This window comes from Centruroides sculpturatus, unplaced genomic scaffold (genome assembly GCF_000671375.1).
Source record: "Centruroides sculpturatus isolate CEXI.00-Female unplaced genomic scaffold, Cexi_2.0 scaffold230, whole genome shotgun sequence".
NCBI lineage: Eukaryota > Metazoa > Arthropoda > Arachnida > Scorpiones > Buthidae > Centruroides > Centruroides sculpturatus.
In genome coordinates this window covers 308,951-330,136 of record NW_019384716.1, presented here as the reverse complement: position 1 = coordinate 330,136, position 21,186 = coordinate 308,951, and the positions used below count along the sequence as shown (strand labels likewise).

At 32.9% G+C, this 21,186-nt stretch overlaps 1 protein-coding gene across 1 annotated transcript in view; it reads right to left on the bottom strand.

Annotated features, from left to right (window-relative positions):
• LOC111627932 (E3 ubiquitin-protein ligase RNF8-like) overlaps window positions 1-21,085 on the bottom strand; it is a 75,076-nt gene extending 53,991 nt beyond the window's left edge. Inside the window, exons 1-3 of the mRNA XM_023371623.1 lie at window positions 20,953-21,085; window positions 6,009-6,122; window positions 526-720 (exon numbers count right to left, since the gene is read on the bottom strand). Of these exons, the coding sequence (XP_023227391.1) occupies window positions 526-720; window positions 6,009-6,122; window positions 20,953-21,012 (369 nt within the window). The 5' untranslated portion in view covers window positions 21,013-21,085. The remainder of the gene's footprint in view (window positions 1-525; window positions 721-6,008; window positions 6,123-20,952) is intronic.
• Between the last annotated feature and the right edge of the window lie 101 nt (window positions 21,086-21,186).

Here is a 21,186-nt window from a genome sequence, read left to right as displayed (position 1 = left end):
AAAAAACTCCTATAATTTGGTAAAATGTCATCGCCGACTCGTGTTGCGACAGGATCGGTCGAATCTAGACCAATAGCAGATATTGCACAAACCGTTGAGTTTAAACGAGCAGCGGACCTACTAAAAACCATTTATTATTTAATGGCCATAAAAATTATATTTATATTAATGATGTCTCCAAAGTTTAGCGAATTTTTCGCAGAAAAATAACTTATCAGAAAACACGTACCCGCCACGAGTTTGCTTGAATTTCCTTTCTTCTGAGATCGCAGCAATGTGCGACGGGTAAGCTAGTATAATATAAAACAAGTATTGAATTTTTTTAATCAACATATTTTCACAAAATTGTGGAAATAAAATTGTAAAAATAATAATAAAAACAGAAATTAACACTTTCAGCAAGAGTCGCATGTAACTCAAAAAGAGTTGCATTTGCCCATGTCTGCTATATACATAAACACATGGAATACTTATTTTAAATTTATTGATAACAATATTATACACACTATCATTATTATTTATTACCTGAAAAGATTGTTTACTTCTTTTTTTACAAGGTGATCCATAATCTGAAGAATCATTTAAGGAAATAAATTCAGAAAAACGAAATTTAAATTCAGATTTGTTAGGTGGTCCAAGACATATAATGTCACCAATATTTAAAATTTGCACAGCTTCAGATTTCAGCCTTTTTTCATTTATATAAATCCCATTTACACTCTAGAATACAATGANCGGATATGTTAAACTATTTTTTCGTACATAAATCGGTTATCCGAAATATCAGTTATATGAACAACCCCAGTTCCCAATTGATTCGGAAAATCGACGCTCTACTGTAATTGTTTTATCAATAACAATACAATTTAATGTCAAATTTTTTCTTTAGAGTTTTGTATTTTACAAAAAGATTAATCTCAAAGTAGTAGTAATCAATGTGATATTTTAGTATGCTTTTATAGGATTTATTAGCATAAGAAACCAATTGTGTACTATTGTATATGTGTCTATGCATTTTTATATAAAATATTAGCTGTTACCCATGACTCGCCTGTGGAAGTTTTATATAACAATTACTATGATTATTGAAATACTGAATATAAATAGGGTTTGCTTGCAAACCCTATTTATATTCAGTATTTCAATAACCTTAGTAATTGTTATATAACACCTATCACTGAGAATGATGAGAATTGCCAAGAATCAAACAAAATGTTTTCAATTTGACGAATTTTCTGGAACGTTTACAATTGTTCTATAATCGAACCAATATGCAATAACAAATTTGAATTTAAAATGGTTCGAACATTTGGTTAAAAAATCGAAATATATAAAAATATTTATAACAATGTCTGAAATGAAATGCTCTCCCCCTGCTGGGGAATTTTGACAAATCCCTTCTTAGTGTGCATTCTCATGGCGTGCCCTACTAAAACACAGTTAGAAACAAAAAATTGCATCTAAAATATTACAGTAGAAACTGTTCTTCCGGTTAAGCCTTAATGCTCTTCCTCTCCCCCGCTGAGGAATTCTGACAAATCCCTTCTTAGTGTGCGTTTTCATGATGTACCCTACCTGTGTACCAAATTTCACCTCTTTAGGTTCAGCGGTTTGCTCTGGGCGATGATGAATCAGTGAGTGAGTCAGTCAGGACAATTTTATATATATAGATTAATTATCTATATAATCTTGAAAAATTTATAAATATATTTACAATATTTTTCACATGTACTTAAATATCAATTTAAACTTGATTTACCTAAGAAAATATTAGTTTAAATTTTAAAAAATCTTAGTTTATAAAAATCAAAATTTTATATGTAGGCTGTTTTTTTTTCAAGCTCTGATGGTAAATAAAAAAAAAACAAGTGTAAATAACAAAATGAATTTATTACCAAAAGTTAGGTACAAACATGATTACTTTTCAACATAATCACTGTGAAGATTGAGGCATTTGTCATATTGTGGACAAGCTTGTCATAGAATGTTGCCTCGAATGACTTGAGATGGGCCCTAACATCTTTTTTAAGATTGTCATTAGTCTCAAACCTCTGCTCTCCTAGCCACTTTTACTGTTCAGGAAAGATGTGGAAGTTGCTCAGTGCTAAATCTGGACTATATGCTGGGTGTTCAAAGGTGGTGAAGACTTCCACTTTTCAGACTTCCATCCAGCTTAAAACTTTTAATGTGTGAAGACTTACACCTCTTTCCTGAACTGAAAATGTAGCTAGCAGGGCAGAGGTTTGAGACTAATGATGATCTTCAAAACAACGTTGTTAAGGCCATCTCAATTCACTGGTGGCAACATTCTATGACAAGGGGATGGAATAGCTCATCCACAGATATGACAAATTCATCAATCTTCATGGTGATTATGTTGAAAAGTCACCATGTTTGTACATAATTTTTGGTAATAAATTCATTTTGTTATTTATACTTGCCTTTGTTTTATGTTATTTATACTTGCCTTGTTGCCATCGGAGCTTGAAAAAAAAACCGCCCTCGTATATGGATTAAACATCTTCAATGTTGTTCTACTCTATCTTCAAATCCAAGCTGTAAAAACAATACAAAACTTTAAAAATATAAATACACTGCTGGCCATTAAAATTGCAACACCAAGAAGGAAAGTAAATAAAAAAAAGATACTTATTGTACGTAANATTTCATTTCAGACATTGTTATAAATATTTTTATATATTTCGATTTTTTAACCAAATGTTCGAACCATTTTAAATTCAAATTTGTTATTGCATATTGGTTCGATTATAGAACAATTGTAAACGTTCCAGAAAATTCGTCAAATTGAAAACATTTTGTTTGATTCTTGGCAATTCTCATCATTCTCAGTGATAGGTGTTATATAACAATTACTAAGGTTATTGAAATACTGAATATAAATAGGGTTTGCTTGCAAACCCTATTTATATTCAGTATTTCAATAACCTTAGTAATTGTTATATAACACCTATCACTGAGAATGATGAGAATTGCCAAGAATCAAACAAAATGTTTTCAATTTGACGAATTTTCTGGAACGTTTACAATTGTTCTATAATCGAACCAATATGCAATAACAAATTTGAATTTAAAATGGTTCGAACATTTGGTTAAAAAATCGAAATATATAAAAATATTTATAACAATGTCTGAAATGAAATGCTCTCCCCCTGCTGGGGAATTTTGACAAATCCCTTCTTAGTGTGCATTCTCATGGCGTGCCCTACTAAAACACAGTTAGAAACAAAAAATTGCATCTAAAATATTACAGTAGAAACTGTTCTTCCGGTTAAGCCTTAATGCTCTTCCTCTCCCCCGCTGAGGAATTCTGACAAATCCCTTCTTAGTGTGCGTTTTCATGATGTACCCTACCTGTGTACCAAATTTCACCTCTTTAGGTTCAGCGGTTTGCTCTGGGTGATGATGAATCAGTGAGTGAGTCAGTCAGGACAATTTTATATATATAGATTAATTATCTATATAATCTTGAAAAATTTATAAATATATTTACAATATTTTTCACATGTACTTAAATATCAATTTAAACTTGATTTACCTAAGAAAATATTAGTTTAAATTTTAAAAAATCTTAGTTTATAAAAATCAAAATTTTATATGTAGGCTGTTTTTTTTCAAGCTCTGATGGTAAATAAAAAAAAACAAGTGTAAATAACAAAATGAATTTATTACCAAAAGTTAGGTACAAACATGATTACTTTTCAACATAATCACTGTGAAGATTGAGGCATTTGTCATATTGTGGACAAGCTTGTCATAGAATGTTGCCTCGAATGACTTGAGATGGGCCCTAACATCTTTTTTAAGATTGTCATTAGTCTCAAACCTCTGCTCTCCTAGCCACTTTTACTGTTCAGGAAAGATGTGGAAGTTGCTCAGTGCTAAATCTGGACTATATGCTGGGTGTTCAAAGGTGGTGAAGACTTCCACTTTTCAGACTTCCATCCAGCTTAAAACTTTTAATGTGTGAAGACTTACACCTCTTTCCTGAACTGAAAATGTAGCTAGCAGGGCAGAGGTTTGAGACTAATGATGATCTTCAAAACAACGTTGTTAAGGCCATCTCAATTCACTGGTGGCAACATTCTATGACAAGGGGATGGAATAGCTCATCCACAGATATGACAAATTCATCAATCTTCATGGTGATTATGTTGAAAAGTCACCATGTTTGTACATAATTTTTGGTAATAAATTCATTTTGTTATTTATACTTGCCTTTGTTTTATGTTATTTATACTTGCCTTGTTGCCATCGGAGCTTGAAAAAAAAACCGCCCTCGTATATGGATTAAACATCTTCAATGTTGTTCTACTCTATCTTCAAATCCAAGCTGTAAAAACAATACAAAACTTTAAAAATATAAATACACTGCTGGCCATTAAAATTGCAACACCAAGAAGGAAAGTAAATAAAAAAAAGATACTTATTGTACGTAAACAGTATAGCATGAAGACAAAATGATTAAATTTGCAAGCAGTTTGGGGATTTACAGGGGTACGAAATTAGTAGACACAGTTGTCACCCCTGGCAGCTAAAACGGCCCTTATCCGTTTAGCCATGGAGTCGAACTGGGCCTGGATGACAGAAACGGGCAACTCATTCCATGCTGCTTCAAGTCTATGTTACACTTCATCAACCGTATTAGCTGGAGAGGGGTGGCAGGCCAGTCTCTCAGCAACCCCCATGACCAGATGTTTTCAATTGGCGAGAGATCTGGAGACCGAGCAGGCCAGGGCAAAATCGAATACCCTCTGTATCGAGGAAGGTCAGAACACGATGTGCAACATGAGATCTTGCATTATCTTGTTGGAAGATGGCATTTCGCAAGCCTCGAAGATAGGGCACAACCACTGGACGTAAGATGTCAGAAATGTACCGATCTGCATTCAAGTTACCGTCGATCCAAACTAGAGATGTGCATGTCGTGTACCCAATGGCTGTCCATATCATCATACCAGGTGCAGGGCCCCTATGTTGATATTGAATGCAAGCAGGTGACGAGTGGTCTCCACAGAGCCTCCAGACACGTATACAGCCATCAGAATGCTGCACGCAGAACCGGGACTCACCCGAAAAGACGACATTGTGCCACTTTTGTATCCAGTTTTGTCGTTGGGCGCACCAGAGTTGCCGACTCTTTCTATGCTGCATTGTCAAAGGAAGCTGAAGTAATGGTCGCTGTGCTGACAGTCAATGCTGCTGCAAACATCATTGCACCAAATGAGTAGATACTGGACATGCTGCAAACAAGCTCATTTCCTGACTAATGGTCTGTGATGTAATTGTACGGTTTTGCATGGCCAACCTCATAATATGTCTGTCCTCTCGGGCGTTAGTCATGGGAGGGCGCTGAGATCCTGCATGTCGTTCAGTAAGACCCTCAGCAACCCATCGATTCCATATTCGCATGACAGTAGTTGGATTCTGACGAGTGCGAGTGGCAATATCACAGAACAATAATCCACACACTCGATAGACAACGAACCTGCCTCTACTGAATTTCGACACTTGCTGGTAAGCATTTATTGTTCTTATTCGAGGCATAACATGATATTCTGAAGAAACCCCAACCTTACAAAGCAATTTCTGAATGAGAAATCCACCTCACAACTTTTCTTTTATGCAGTGCTTCAGATGTCATTTGTCCCTCCTGCATCATCTAAATGAGCTGATATATTAATCATTTGCATATCCCAACCTCTTCTTCCTTTCATATGATTTTGACGTTCGTACGATCATTCCTTCCTAGTGTTGCAATTTTAATGGCCAGCAGTGTAAGAATATATTTTTGAATCTAAAAAACTGTTCTCAAAGATTACTGCTATTTGTTAAAACTTGTTTTTAAATTTGAATATTTTGAATTTAAACTTGATAAGACTGTCAAATATTTTTGAAATTACATTACAAAAAACTAGTACTAGTAACAATGAATTTAGATAATGAAGAATTCAAAATATCTTAAATATCTAATAAATACTAAAACTTACTTTTGTATCTTGAATTTGCCATTGATTTTCTTCCAATTTTAATTTTGCATGAATTCGAGAAACTAAAGTTGATATGATCTGAACTGTTGCAATGTTACTTCTTCCAATTAATACCTAAAAAATTATTCTGCTTAATAACAGATCTTAAAAACATAAATATGATAAACTTTACCTTATTAATTACTAACAAGTAAAATGGCAAAACCGTATTTGGGACAAGACTATGTCTCGAAGACGGAATCACTTTGATGCTCAAGGCAGGTCTCATTCTCAGTCTCCCATATTCTTTGATATCGCTGCTTTTGGGCGCGATCATTCAAACTTTGCCGGCCATGACCACGAGATTGTCCACAATGCATCTTCAATGAAATTAACTTATCTAATTTAAAAATTTCTCTCCGTTGCATGTTGGCCCAGGTTCAATTTTTGTCAATGTGTAACGAAAAGTTCTCGTTTTTGAAAAAAATAATCATGGCTATTATATCGTCCAAAATTTTTTTTATATTTTGCACAAACAATATACAGTTTAACCCGATTATAATGTCATAAAATGTAATGACAACCCTAATATAACGTCAAATTTTTATCGGTCCTACGACTAGATAATGTTAAAAAAAACCCACTTGTAACGACATAAAACCGTTTTAACATCATATTTGAAGCACTCCCAAATTTACAAAATTAGATTACAAATTTTATTTAACATAGAATAAACTACATGTTCAGTCCTAAGGTCAGAGTTCACTTCTTAGAATGACTGTGGGTGATACTCTCCCCTGACTGACTTCAGTGGGGTGAGGTGGCTGTTTTGCCTGTTTGTAGAAGAGGGTCACCATTTTGTATTTTATTTTGACTCGATTCTCGGTCCCGACTACCTACGAGTCTGGATTTTTTTGTGCGCAAATGATTTGGGCACCTAATACTTTGTGCCAAATATCAACTCTCGACATGTACTCCTTCATACCTCTATGCTGGTAAGAACATCGAGCAGTATGATTTTATAAACAAGACATAGTCTTGTCAATAAAGCAATTCACAAATACTGTATTTTTCATTTGCTCATCAAATATTTTAAATCTGACTGATTTAGGAAAATGATAAAATTCTAAATAATCCATTTTTACATTAACTTTCATATTCAACAATGAGTTTAACATTACCACTAATAGTTGTTTTTCTGAACCCACATTCTATCAATAAATAAATAAAAAAAATCTCTTTTCACTGATAAATTTGTTCCCAGCAAGCATAAAAAATGGCATAGATCAACAAATATTTGTTATGCTTAAAATGATTATTTCTAAAATAATCAAAGACAGCAATATAATGATGTTCTGCTATAATTGTTATAATTTTTTAAGTTTTATTCATATTTTTTGTTGTGAACATATCCATTTTGAAAAATTTCTTCTTAAAACTGGATTAGAAATCAATTAACACACAAGGTAACCATAATCTAATCCTTTTATAGAATAAATATTCAAAATTTGAAGCAGATCTTAGGTGTAGAATAAAAATGTTTGTGCTGAGAATTAAAGTCCTTTGCTGGATTAAATTATGGTTACCTTGTAAGTTAATTCATATCCATTTATTTAATAAAACAAATTCAGCTGATAATTTTCTGTCATGATTTACATCAAAGAAATTACAGTAGGTGATCAGTTAATGAACAGTTTGGACTACAAACAAATCAGATAATGAACACTTTTGTAAAAGATTTTTATGTTTGGACAATGAACACCTCACAGAACAAACACAAGAAGAAGTGACATAAAATAATGAATATCAATTGGTCTTCCCTTGTCTTCAGGCAACAATTCAAAACTTTTCAGAGTGCAGGAGACATCGACATCAACGCTCAATCCAGTATATACTGATCAAATAGTATTCCGTCTTCAAACTTTGAAACTCTCCCTTGTAATTCCAGCCTTTTATTTTTCTGACAAACAATTTTTTTTAATAATATTTGCGAGACTGTCGGGCAGGCACTTGTTAAGTTTTGCGTCGGTTTTTATTTTCAAAAGGTGAGAGCATAATAGCAAAGGTAGAGAGTGGGCAGATGATGTCTGACATTGCTGGGCAGTATGGCTTGAACAGGTCTACAGTAGGCTGCAGTTCAACATTATTAAGAAAGATACTGTATAATCAACCAGCTAATGGAGTAACAAAACTCACATCTAAGAAATAAAAAAAATTGAAGAGCTCATAATGGAACCTGAAATGGATCTGACGACAGAAGAATGCCAAGAACTCTTGAATGAATAACACCAAGAAACTCGACAAAATGTTTTCTTCTGAAAAAAGAGGATTAATACCAATATCTGCTATTAAAGATCTTTTAAACAGGGAGGATGTTATAACATGGTCTTAGAATGGCACCCAAACCAGGTTGAGGTTAATAGGCTTAGGGATCTCTACATTTACAATGCTATTAATTACTTCTGAAAAATCCTGGAGAGAGAAAAGCAATTGACCTTAGACAGATTCTTTAGCCCCCCACAAACGAAAAAAACATGACTAATAAAAATGCAAGACTGTGTAGATACATATTTTTATTATTACATATAAATAAATGTAGTAAGAAAGTATATATTTTTTATTTTTTGGGGTCTCCAGAATGAATTAATCAAATTCCCATAAAAACCTATGGTAAATCCATAATCAGTTAACCCCTTCTATATCTCCACTCTATTGACCTTTAATTAAAAACCAAAATTTAACAGCATTAATACCCCTTTATAGACAAGCTACCATGCCAAATTTTGTTTCTTAAACTTTATCCATCCTGATTATTAGTCTAGTATTATACATCATAATATAATTTTGACCACATCTTAGGTATAGAATTAATCATTTTATATAATAATTTATGTCCATAATCAAATAATCCTCACACATATATTGTATTTTTAAAACAACTTATAATTGAAAATGCTTGTTCTTTTCCAACAAAAACCAATCTTCTTGTATGCTCTGTTCACAACACACTTTTATAATTAGTGTTTGATAACTTTCAATCAAGTGAGTATCTTAACCATAGAAATGAGAAATTGTGTCAATCTAACAGATTTTTCAATGCCAATGTCCAATTATATGTATAATTATCCATCATTAAACATAATTTATACAGTTTGTTATATGCTAACTTGATATAACTCTTATCATATAGTTTGAACAGTCTAATCCAAAAAGAAATTATTGCTTTTATTATTAACTAGCAGGTAGGCCCGGCATTGCTCAGGGAAAAGCAACGATAGCAAAGATTAAGATTATTACATTATAGTCAATCTTACCCGTTTTCCAAGAATTGGGTCCCCCGTTTCCAGACTAATTAGAGAATTTTTAGATGGGTCTAAAAATATTTTCGATTTCCCGCAAAAATGAAAAAAACTGCATCTGCGTCTCGCACGGCGCTTTCTCCTAACAATTCCATTGTTACTTAACACTTCTATTGTTGACGGAAGTGTTAAGCCTTAATCCTGTCCCCCCCGGGGGATTTTGAAAAATCCCTTCTTAAAAGGCTGGTATACACAGTAAGGAAATCCTCAAAGAATGTGCTTAACAGATGAAAAAAAACTCGGATATAACTGGCTGGATCAAACATAGTAATTTACAAAACTTATTAAAATATCTCCCAACGTATAAAGAATTATTTTTATTTAAAAATGGATAGATAGAAAAAAAATCACAGTTAATCCTCAAAGGATTTCCTTACCGTGTATACCAGCCTTTAGTGTGTGTTTTTGTGACGTACCCTAACTGTGTACAAAATTTCAACTTTCAACTCCTAACCGTTTGGGCTTTGCACTTTATTATTATTATCATTATCAACTCTTCTCGATTATAAATATAGATACTGATATTCTAGAAACAGCAAACTCCAATCTCATCATGTAAGCTGGAATTTTATGATATAATATAAAAATTCTTTAAAGATATAAGGCAAGAACAATTTCCATTTTATCGTGATAAGTATTTGCCCATATAGGAGCAGCATAAAGTAGTACAGATAAAATCATTGAGTGAAATAATTTTATATAAATATGAGCAAAATTAATTTTAGCTTTTGAAAGAATAGGCCACATAGAACCCAGTGCTATTTTAGCCTTACAAATACTATAATTTTTAGCCTGTAAAAAAAACTGTCCAGAAGATGAAAATAATACTCCCAGGTATACATAATTCAATATAACTTGTATAGGCTGATTATCAAAAGACCATCTCTCTCTGGGTAATAGTCTGTCACACTTCTTGAATATCACTTTTGTTTTTGAAACATTAATAGTTAATCCATAGTCACAACAGAATTCCTCTAAAATTTTGATTTTCTTTTGTAACATTTGTGGCATATCAGCAAGAATTACATTATTGTAACAAAAACAAATACACTGAGTTGCAGCATTACATTATTGTCAGCATACATTAGTACATATAACTCAACTTGATCAGAGAGATGCCAGGTACATCAGATTTAGCAAGTTGCACTATCAAACCATTAACATATAAATTAAAAAGCAGTAGTCTTAGAATCTCATCCTGCAAAAACTCCAATGTCAATACCAAATGAATCAGTCATTTTGGCTAAAATCTTTACTCTTGCAGTGGCTTTGGAGTATATATCAATTATAAGGCCAAGAAACTGTTTATTCACACCTATTCTTTCTAATAGAGACCATAAAACTTTATGATTAATCCTCAAAAGTCTACAAAAAGAGCATAAAGTTTTCCTCTTTTTCCTGCAATTTTAATTGAACCAATGCATTTAATACAAATATTTGATCCTAGCAAAATTGACCAGGTTGAAAACTTGCTTGCTCCTGACAAAATATCATATTTAATAATCCAATCTTCTAATCTTTTATTTAATAAAGACATAAATAGTCTACCAATTACAGGAATCAAAGATATAGGCCAATAATTTTTGGGATCATACACATTGCCTTTTTTATATATTGGAATAATCAAAGATTCAATCCATTTTTCCAGAAAAGTAGAATTTCTTTTAATAGTTAAAAACTTCCAATGTTGTAAGAAGAAAATAATCTGAAAAACACTTTAAATATTCTGTTTTAATAAAATCAATCCCAGGTGAGGTACTAAATTTAAAATGGTTAATAGCTCCTTTTAGCCCCGCCAGTGTAAAATCTGTAAAACATTCTGTTTCTATTAGAAATACTTTATACACATCCATCGACAATTGTTCATCATTAATAAGAAAAGAATGTTCTTTAGTGAATTTAGTGGCCTAATAATTGAACCATTTTTCCAAAGGAATTCTTGAATTACCCAATGAACTTTTACATTTAAAACTAATTATTTGCCAAAATATTTTAGAGTTATTGCATGTCACCAATCTGCTATTTAAATTCCAAAAATAAGACTGTTTTTTCTTTTGACATAATTTATATTCTTTTAAATAATTTTTGTATGAAACATAACATTCATCCGTATTTAATTTTTTCACTTTCTTAAACAATTTCCATAGATTTTTTCTCATGGAGTAACACTCACTATCATACCATGCATTTGTTGTATGTCTTTTAGAAGCTACAGATTTAACATCATAAATTGAATCTAGAGAGATTGCCATCTTAGCTATACATTCCACCAAATCGCTGGATATGAGATTTCCTCCATATTCATCTAACAAAACTTTATCCAATTTAACAGCAGATGAAGATTTAAATTCATCCTTCCATATTACATGTTTACCAGCATATCATCTATTAGGAACTGCTAATGTTATCAAAGAATCATTGAAAGAAAAACAGACAAGTGATCAGAGCCTATATCTGATAAAACAGATACTTTACGATATGAGAATATATTTCTTGTGACACTATGACAAAGTCAATTACACAGTCTCCCTTAGTTGCATGGTAAGTAAAATCACCTTCTTTATCTCCTGGCAGTAAACCATTTAAACACACAAGACTTATTTTCACAAAACTGATAGAGAAGTTTCCTCTATTATTAACAGTGGAATCCTTCAAAACTCTCAAGGCAATATGTCGGTCACTGGTGCAAAATGACATATAATCGGGATGTCCCATTCTAGCATTAAAATCTGCACATAAAATCAAGTTAGTTCCATGTAGCAAGTAGTTTATTAGTAATAGCAAATGCACACATTCTTTTGTTTTTGTTTACCATACAGCTAATTGCATTTTTACTCAATATCAAATTTTTTTGATCAGCCGCCTCTGATATTTTATAGTCTCGGCAACAATTTCACATCATTTCCGACTAAACATTTTATCTGTTTAAAATAACATATACAAAGAACCAAACTATTAATTAATATTGCCAATTAGCCGAGACATAAAAGCATTTCCTATAAGAACAGAAACTGCTTAAAGCACCCTCAGGTAGCTTAAGTAATGCAGCTTTACTAGGAAACATGTCCACCATTATAATAGTAAATCTGTGTATATACTTGTATATATATGTTATGGACAAAGTGATTAATACGGGCATTATGAATAATGACCAACAAAATCGGGCATTGTAATAAATTTCAATAATTTATCAAATTGACTGGTCATTATGAATACTGCTACCACTTAGTTGGGCAAAGTGATAATAATACAGGTATACCTCGACTTACGTCGTTTGTCAAAAAAGTATATGGAAAAATAAAAATCAAGTTTAAATCACTTTACTCGACTTCACGTCTGTCCGCCACAAATATTGAAGTCGTAATATCACTAGAAGAACGTTTAAAGCACATAAAAGCATATTAAAATATATACAAGTATGTACTGTATTTACAGTACATGCAAATTTAGATTACTTTTTTTTGGTACTATATTAAAAACTAAAATTTATTTGTTTGTAAGCTTAAAATAGATTTTTATTAACCATATATTATTAAAAATGCATTAATAAATAAAATACAGAACCGGGAATGGTAATTTACGGTTTAGCCTAGTGAGAAGTAGATTCGGAGACAAGTAAATTCGACTTACGTCGTTTTTCGACTTACGTCGTTTTCCTGGAACCAATTACCGACGTAAGGCGAGGTATACCTGTACATTGAGGAGTGATCATCAGACATACATTAGCCAATCAGAACTTGCATCTTACTCGCACATATGTATTGCATTTAGTACCAAATTTTAAATTTATGTGACAAGTAGTTAATCTTTCTTCTTTGACAAAAGTAACGATCATGGAGGAATCATTAAGTGATATGAATAATCTCTTTAACAACCGATTAAACGAGTTAATAGCAGAAAAAGGTAACAACAAATTTTTACAAAATCAGCATATTTGTCAATGATACAAAAAGTGAATGAGTCAAAAAGGAAAGTAACTTCTGAGTTACCAGAAGAATATCAGCGTTTACGTAGATATGACGTTGTATCTATTGGAAATTTAGAAAAATTAATTATGCTTGTAAAAGAAGGTAATGTGATTAAATATTACATTCACACAGAAGAAATATTTCAAATATTGCACAATGCCCATATTGCTATTAGACATGGTGGTAGAAACTGCATGAAAAAAGAATTAAGTATGAAATATAAAAATATTACAAGGCAGATGATCATAATTTATTTGAACTTGTGTGAAATCTGTTAGAAAAAAAATGTTCCTAAGAAAGGCTTGGTAGTTAAACCAATTTTATGTAATAAAATGAACTCGAGATGTCAGGTCGATCTTATAGATATGCAGTCGCAAGCCAATGAGGAATATAAATTTATAATTGTGTATCAAGACCATCTAATTAAATTCGTTCAACTACTACCATTAAAAACCAAAAGGGCTGAAAGAAGTAGCATATGTTCTTTTAGACATTTTTACAATTTTTGGTGCACCAAGTATTCTACAAAGCGATAATGGCAGAGAATTCACCAATAATATCATCAAAGAAATGTGTAATATGTGGTCCGAGTTAAAAATGGTGCATGGAAAGCCCAGGCACTCACAAAGTCAGGGTTCAGTAGAAAGAAGTAATCAAGACGTAGAAAATATGCTTAGTTCTTGGTTGGAGACAAACAATACTAACAAATGGTCGGAAGGATTACGTTTTGTACAACTGATGAAAAATCGAGTGCATCATACTGGTATAAACTGCAGCCCCTATGAGGCCATGTTTGGAGCAAAGTTAAAAGTTGGACTAAAGAATTTTATACCCAACGAATCGTTGATCAATGTTAATACAGAAGAGGATCTAGAGAGACTTTTTAAAACTATCGACAAAGTAAGTCAAAGTTGCTCAAACTCTGGAAGTCCAGGTACCGTCCAAGAAAACATTACGAAAGATTATTTGATAATGCCACCCTTACATAGCATATAACTGATGAAGTTCAAAGATCTACATCGTCTTCACGTGAAAAAAATCTAAACCAGGATGTTATTAGTATTACAGAATTGGTGAATGAAGAAGAAACAATCCAAACAATTTATCCAAAAACAGAAGAAAAAATAAGAAGTGTGTCTAAAACAAGGGAGATGGCTTTGTTTATTCTTAAAAAGCAAGCAGAAAAAATGATTAATACATCAAATTCCAAATACACAGCAGCTAATGTTGGTGATACAGTAAGGATTCATGTACTTGATGTAGATCGAGCCCGCAGTGATGGAAAAAATATTTTAGGTGTCATTGTTGCGGTTAAAGATAAAAACCTTTACAAACTGGGTACCAAATATGTCATATTAAATCTATTATATTCCAGAAACCAATTTACTGTTTGTAAAGAAAACTTCATTTCTGTTGGAGATGTACAGGGTGCAGAAATTTTGCTTAGAGAATGTGCAAGAATGTCATCAATTTCTGAAGGTCACAACTATAGTTGATGCTGCTGAAAAATTGGTTGAAAATTTAATAGATGCAAATGCTATCAAAGGAAAAAAATTATGCAATTCCAAATGTCTTGAAAATCTTAATTGCTCAAATAAATAAACTAAAAAACATTTAATTTTTTATATAATTTATACCAAAAATTGTTAATACTTTTCATTAATATTAGTTTAATTAATATAGTTAATAGTACTTTGATATAATTTACAAAAAATAAATATTTCTAAATGAAATAAGTGGAGTTTTTTTTAAATCAAATTTAAAATTCTGTACTAAACACGATACGCACACGCAACTCATTATCACTTTGCCCGACTAAGTGATAGCAGTATTCATAATGACTGGTCAATTTGATAAATTAATTAATATTTATCACACAGCCAGCCCTATTTGGTCATTATGAATAATGCCCAATTAATCACTTTGTTCATAACATATACACCAATTACCTAACAGCAACATCTGCCAGTACTAGGATGGCCATCACCCAATGCCTAAAATGGAGGACACTGTTGGGTGGTAAACCCCCTGTGCTTTCTGTTTTTTTTTTTTTTTTTATACATGTATAAATAAAAAATGGAAAAATAAATTTAACAATGCCTATGAGACCATCAAGCAAGCTGGGAAAGACGTTGGCATTGGCACTCGGTTGAAGCAACTTGCAGAGAAAATGTTTCTTTTTCTAGGAAGTCAGCAACAGCCTGCTTCCAAATTTTAATAACTCCAACCTCGTCAGGTGCACGTGCAACTTCCGTCCAGTTAAACGGAGAATTCTGCCGAAGTCTGAAGATGATTGGCTAGACCTTTCATCCCCATTGTGCCCTCATCCAATAAACATTTGTGACCATTTGTAAACACTTGCGAAATTCTTTGGCCTCTTAACGAAGAAAATGGCCAAAGTGCCACTAGGTCAAAGTAGAATTGAGGAAACGTTAACTATCTTCCTCAATTCATTCAAAGTGACAACTGAACTATTTTTCATCACAGCCCAAAAAAGACAACAAATCGACATGATGCCAGACAGAGGGCAGAATAGTCAAATACCTGACAATCCGATGAAAAGCCAGATGTCTGGATATCTGAAAAGCCAGATGCTTTAGTACTGCTAGGGTGCCAGTACTAAAGCAGCTCTGAATGAGACCATCAGGACCTTATTAGAGCCATAGACCAAGTCCACAGCAGTAATGAACTCAAAGGAACAGATGGTCTAAACATGATCCTTTGCAAGATAGAACAGTGCAGCTTATAGTATATCAGTGGCATGCCGTCATTGGAAGCGGTGGATGCGCCGCTTCCCTTGTATTTTCTAAAAAATAAATACCTATCAATTTTAATTATATGAAAATAATCGCACAATATTTTATTACAACCGCATTATGTATCTTATTACAAATTTCTATACTACACGTAAAAAAAAAAATTGCTATTGTATATTCGAGTATTACTGGCAGAGTGAAAGTGCTGTATTGTCAGCATCCAAAAAGCCAGAGCACCAACTTTACCCGGTTTAGCTGGTGGAAGCCTAGGACCTTGGGTGGATGCTACACGTTTAACACATTCAATTCTATCCAGGACTGGTTCTGGGCTGTTAGCCGCCTGCCCACTAGATATTTGGCCGCCCTCGCCCGATTATGTGAATCGTAAGTAGATTTATAACTTAACCCAACAGATAAGAATTTACCTGTATGTTTTTATAATAGTTCCGTATAGTTGACAGGAGTTAAAAAACATCCATTAAAATATTTGATATTTTTATTCCGCTCTCCGATTTTATATTACTCATGGATTTCAATGTTAAACCAGTGATATTACGATTTCGTATGTCCCATCTCTAAGAGGATGTAGAAAAAAACGTGTACAATTCTTGTATAATGTTAAAAAATTAACTGTTACTTTCAAAGCGTCATTTACAACTAAATTTAATGAATGAGAGCGATGCACGAGGTACAGAAAAGCTCTAGAATTTATTTTCTTTAAATTTACAATTTATGTATCCGTTTGTCATAAAAATTTCTTTCCACTTTTTTCCCAAGACTACAAATATTCAAGTACAAAGTAACTGGTTTCAACTTACTTAGGAAGTACAGTAGAGCGTTGATTATCCGAAAGTCAATTATCCGAAAGAATTCCAGTTGGCAAATTTAAATTTTCGCTAGTGCTGTGGCGCTGCAATCTTTGGCTATGTCTTGGGCTACTCAAATATTTTGTGTTTTTGATACTAAATTAACTTCTGAAGTATAATTTTTTATTATTTTTATATTTTTCAATATATTTATTTTGTTTGTACAAAATAAAAAAATAATTTTTAACGATACAATAGTCTTTGTTAGGCTTAACATCGACGAAAATTCAACGCGAAGCGACACGCAACGGAGAAAAATTTCAACATGGGATAGATTAATATATTTTTCGTACATAACTGGTTATCCGAAACATCGATCTTCCGAACAACCCCAGTCCCCAATTGATTTGGATAATCGACGCTCTACTGTAGTTAAATAATTAAGCGATTAGGGAATTGGGGACATAAACAAAACCCTGATGAGAGCCGAAATTTTACTTAAACAAAAGCTTAACCGAACTATCTCTAGCCAAGTACAGTGGAGACTGATTTCTTTGTATTAATGTAATAAAGACAGAAATTTTTCCAGTTCAATGAAAGTGACTGAAAGTTGTAAATTTTGGAAATTTCTGAGGACACTTGGTCCTAAAACGAATTAGTTAGAAAACAAAATGACAATTAAGTTTAACATATTTAGATTTTTACAGCTATGGTGAGAAACGTCTAAAATCTACACCAGCCCTGTCGCGTCCTTTGAGATATACAGTGGGTGATCGGTTAACGAACAGATCGGACAACGAACAAATCGGATAACGAACATCCCACAGAACAAACAAGAAGAAGCGATGCAAAATAACGAATACCAATTGGACTTTCCTTGTCTTCGGGCAACAATTCGAAACTTTTCGGAGTGTGGGAGATGTCAACATCGACGCTCAAGCCGGTATATACCAATCGGATAGTATTCCTCCGAACTTTAAAACTCTCCCTTATAATTCCAGCCTATTATTTTTATGACAAAAGAATTCTTTTATGTATTCGCAAGACTGTCGGGTTGGCACTCGTTAAGTTTTGCGTCTGTTTTTTTTTTGTAAGGTGAGAGTATAATAGCAAAGGTAAAGAGTGGGCAGAAGATACCTAATGTTGCTGGGCAGTATGGCATGAACAGGTCTACAGTAGGCCGAAGTTCATTTTTTAAAGAAAAATACCGTATAATTAAGAAGACTCAAGCAGCTAAAGGAGTAACAAAAATCACATATGAGAAATAAAGAACATCAAAGAGTTCGTAATGGAACCTGAAACGGATCCGACGACAGAAGAACGCCAAGAACTCTTGAATGAAGAACACCAAGAAACTCGGCGAGATATGTTTTCTTCTGAAAATGCGGACTTATGCCGATATCTGCTATTAAAGATCTTATAAAGAAGTGGGATGATGTCAGAACAACGGTCTTAAAATGGCATCCAAACCAGGTTGAGGCTTGGGGATTTCTACAATTGCAATGCTATTAATTACTTATGAAAAATCCTGAAGAAGAGAGAAAAGCAATCGACATTAGACAGATTCTTTAACCCTTTCAAACTGAAAAAACATGACTTATTAGTCATGTTTCTTCAGTTTAACGCAAGACTGTGTACGTATGTATTTTTATTATTACATATAAATAAACGTAGTAAGAAAGTATAGCCTATATTTTTTATTTTGGGGAGTCTCCAGAACAAATTAATCAAATTCCCATAGAAACCTATGGTAAATCAATAATCGGTTAACGAACAATTCGGATAGCGAACAAAGTCTTGGAACGGATTATGTTCATTAACCAATCACCCACTGTACTAGTGATGCGACAAAAGAGGTATTTGACATTGACCAATATCGGCACATTGGAGATTTGGCAGTCCACGTGTATGCACACTCTGCAACCATCTTCGATTCCATCCATTAGCCAGTTGTAGGAAACTATTTGAATAAGTGCACTGTTTTAAGATTTAAAAAGTAAAGAATATTTTATATTTTTAGGTACAGTATGTTTCTTTACAAAGCTATATTTAATTATAATTTTCTTTAAAAGTATATTCATACAATTGAAGAATATTTTGTACCAGGTATGTACCAGTACATCCACCACACATTTTATTTCACCAAGTTTTTACTATTTTATTTTTAATTGTAGCCTTTATATCATGGCTAGCGATTTGGAATGTAATTGTGATATTAAAAATGCATTTAGAAAAGTCTATGGTTTTTACTGGCTTATCGAATAAACGATACGAATGGACCCTAGACCATCACTGATGCACAATTGACTGATTGCCCCTGGATGTCGGCTTCTTACAGAAGCACAGCTTCCCTATTATCAAATGTTACGGCACGCCACTGTAGTATATGTATAATAAATATATTATACAGTGGAACCTCGGTATACGACCTTAATCCATTCCCGATGTTTGGACTTATACCGAATAGGACGTATACCAAACCAACTTTTTCCATAAGAAGTAATGTAAAAATAATTAATCCGTTCTCGTGTAAAAAAAATGGCTGGCTTTAAACACCTGGCTTTCCTGGCTAGTTTCTGCTTAATTTTTCATGAGATCAGCATGTATCCTTTTAACTTCCTCGCAAATAATTTCTTCTGATACGCTGTCGCCGGCACACTGTTTTTCAGTTATCCAAAGCAAAAGCAATTTCTCGACATGATCTAATGTCTACAATCTCTGTTTAGAAATTGATTTAACCCCTTTCGTAACGTTAGCAAATTTAATAATGTCTTTATTTTTCACGATTGTCGATATTGTCGTTCTCGGAATACGGAATGCAACAGTTAAATCTCGTTAAATCTCGAACACATGTGTCACCTTCATATTTCTCAACAATCTCTTTTTTCAGTTCCGTTGTGATTCTAGTCATTTTTTTATTTTTCTGTTGCCCTTTTGCAATTCATGATTAATAAAAATAATAAAATGTTACTTACGAATTAAAATCAGAAGAAATTTAACAAAGTTATAAACCGTAGCACAGCGAACGTCTAGTCTAGTGTAGTACACCGATAGTGCTACTTGTTCATAGATGGTGCGTATAATTGAATTAAGTCGTATACCGAGCAAAATCTGTTTCGTCCAAACAGGACGTATTCCGAATTGGACGTATTCTAAAGCAGACGTATACCGAGGTTCCACTGTACTTTTAAAGTTTACTCTATTTTTGAAGGTCTTCAAAATTGCAGATAGGCTGATTTCAGGGGGGTTCTATCTGGTCTTCACCAGATAGAACCCTCCCTGAAGGGTCACACATAGACCATCGACTCCTCCGGGCATATTATACAGCTCTGATAGGTCTCAATCACATCATTCAGAGCTGGATTTCCACCTGAGTAATAGGCTACGTATATCGTATTCATATCAATAAATTAAAGATATGATTTTCTAAAGTTTGTTCTCTCTCTGACTGATGGTGTAATAAGTCTAGCGAAAAAGGGAAAGCCGTTATAGTGCTAGTACAGTAGAACCTCGAAAACTCGTCCCTCGATAACTTAGCACTCCGGATAACTGGTCCACACCTTGGCAGGGCAAAAAAATCCTTAGTTAATTAATTTTCATTATAGACAGCTTTATAAAAGTATAAAAGCTCTCATAAAGTATTTTTCTGAGATCTGTCTTATCAGGTAAATTACTGTACACAGTGTATTCATTAATTTTCATTTTCATGTAGTGGCTCTATGCCTTCATAAAGGACGTACTTTTCCTTTGTTTAAGGGTATTTGGGCAGTTTATTCTCTGTTATATTCTGTACAAGTAAATACTGTACAAGTACAGTACAGTATTTTCTGAGGAAATACTCGTACTTATTTTTTTTAACCCCATTCCCGATAACTCGGCATTTTCACAAACTCGGCCACCCTTCAGTCCACATTAGGTCGAGTTTTCGAGGTTCTACTGTATAATTGAAATTAAAATAACATTTATTATGCAGGTGAATTACATACTTTAGAGTGAAACTATATTTAATGACGTCTATTCACATGAGAATTATTATTATTTTGAAACTTTACTACAAATATAATAAAAAAACCAACCTCAGAATCAGTTAAAGGTATTGTCTTTCGTTTTTTTAAATCTTCCAAACAAAATAACATGGCACACAATCAAATAACCGCTTCCCGTATCGAAACAAATTCAAATTTTTCAACTACGGATATAACGGTTACTTTAAAACTTAATCGCTAGATGTCGCTTTATAAAATAAATCTTTTTAAAATTAATTAAATTTATATCGATATATAAATATTATATTTTGTGTTTGAAATAGT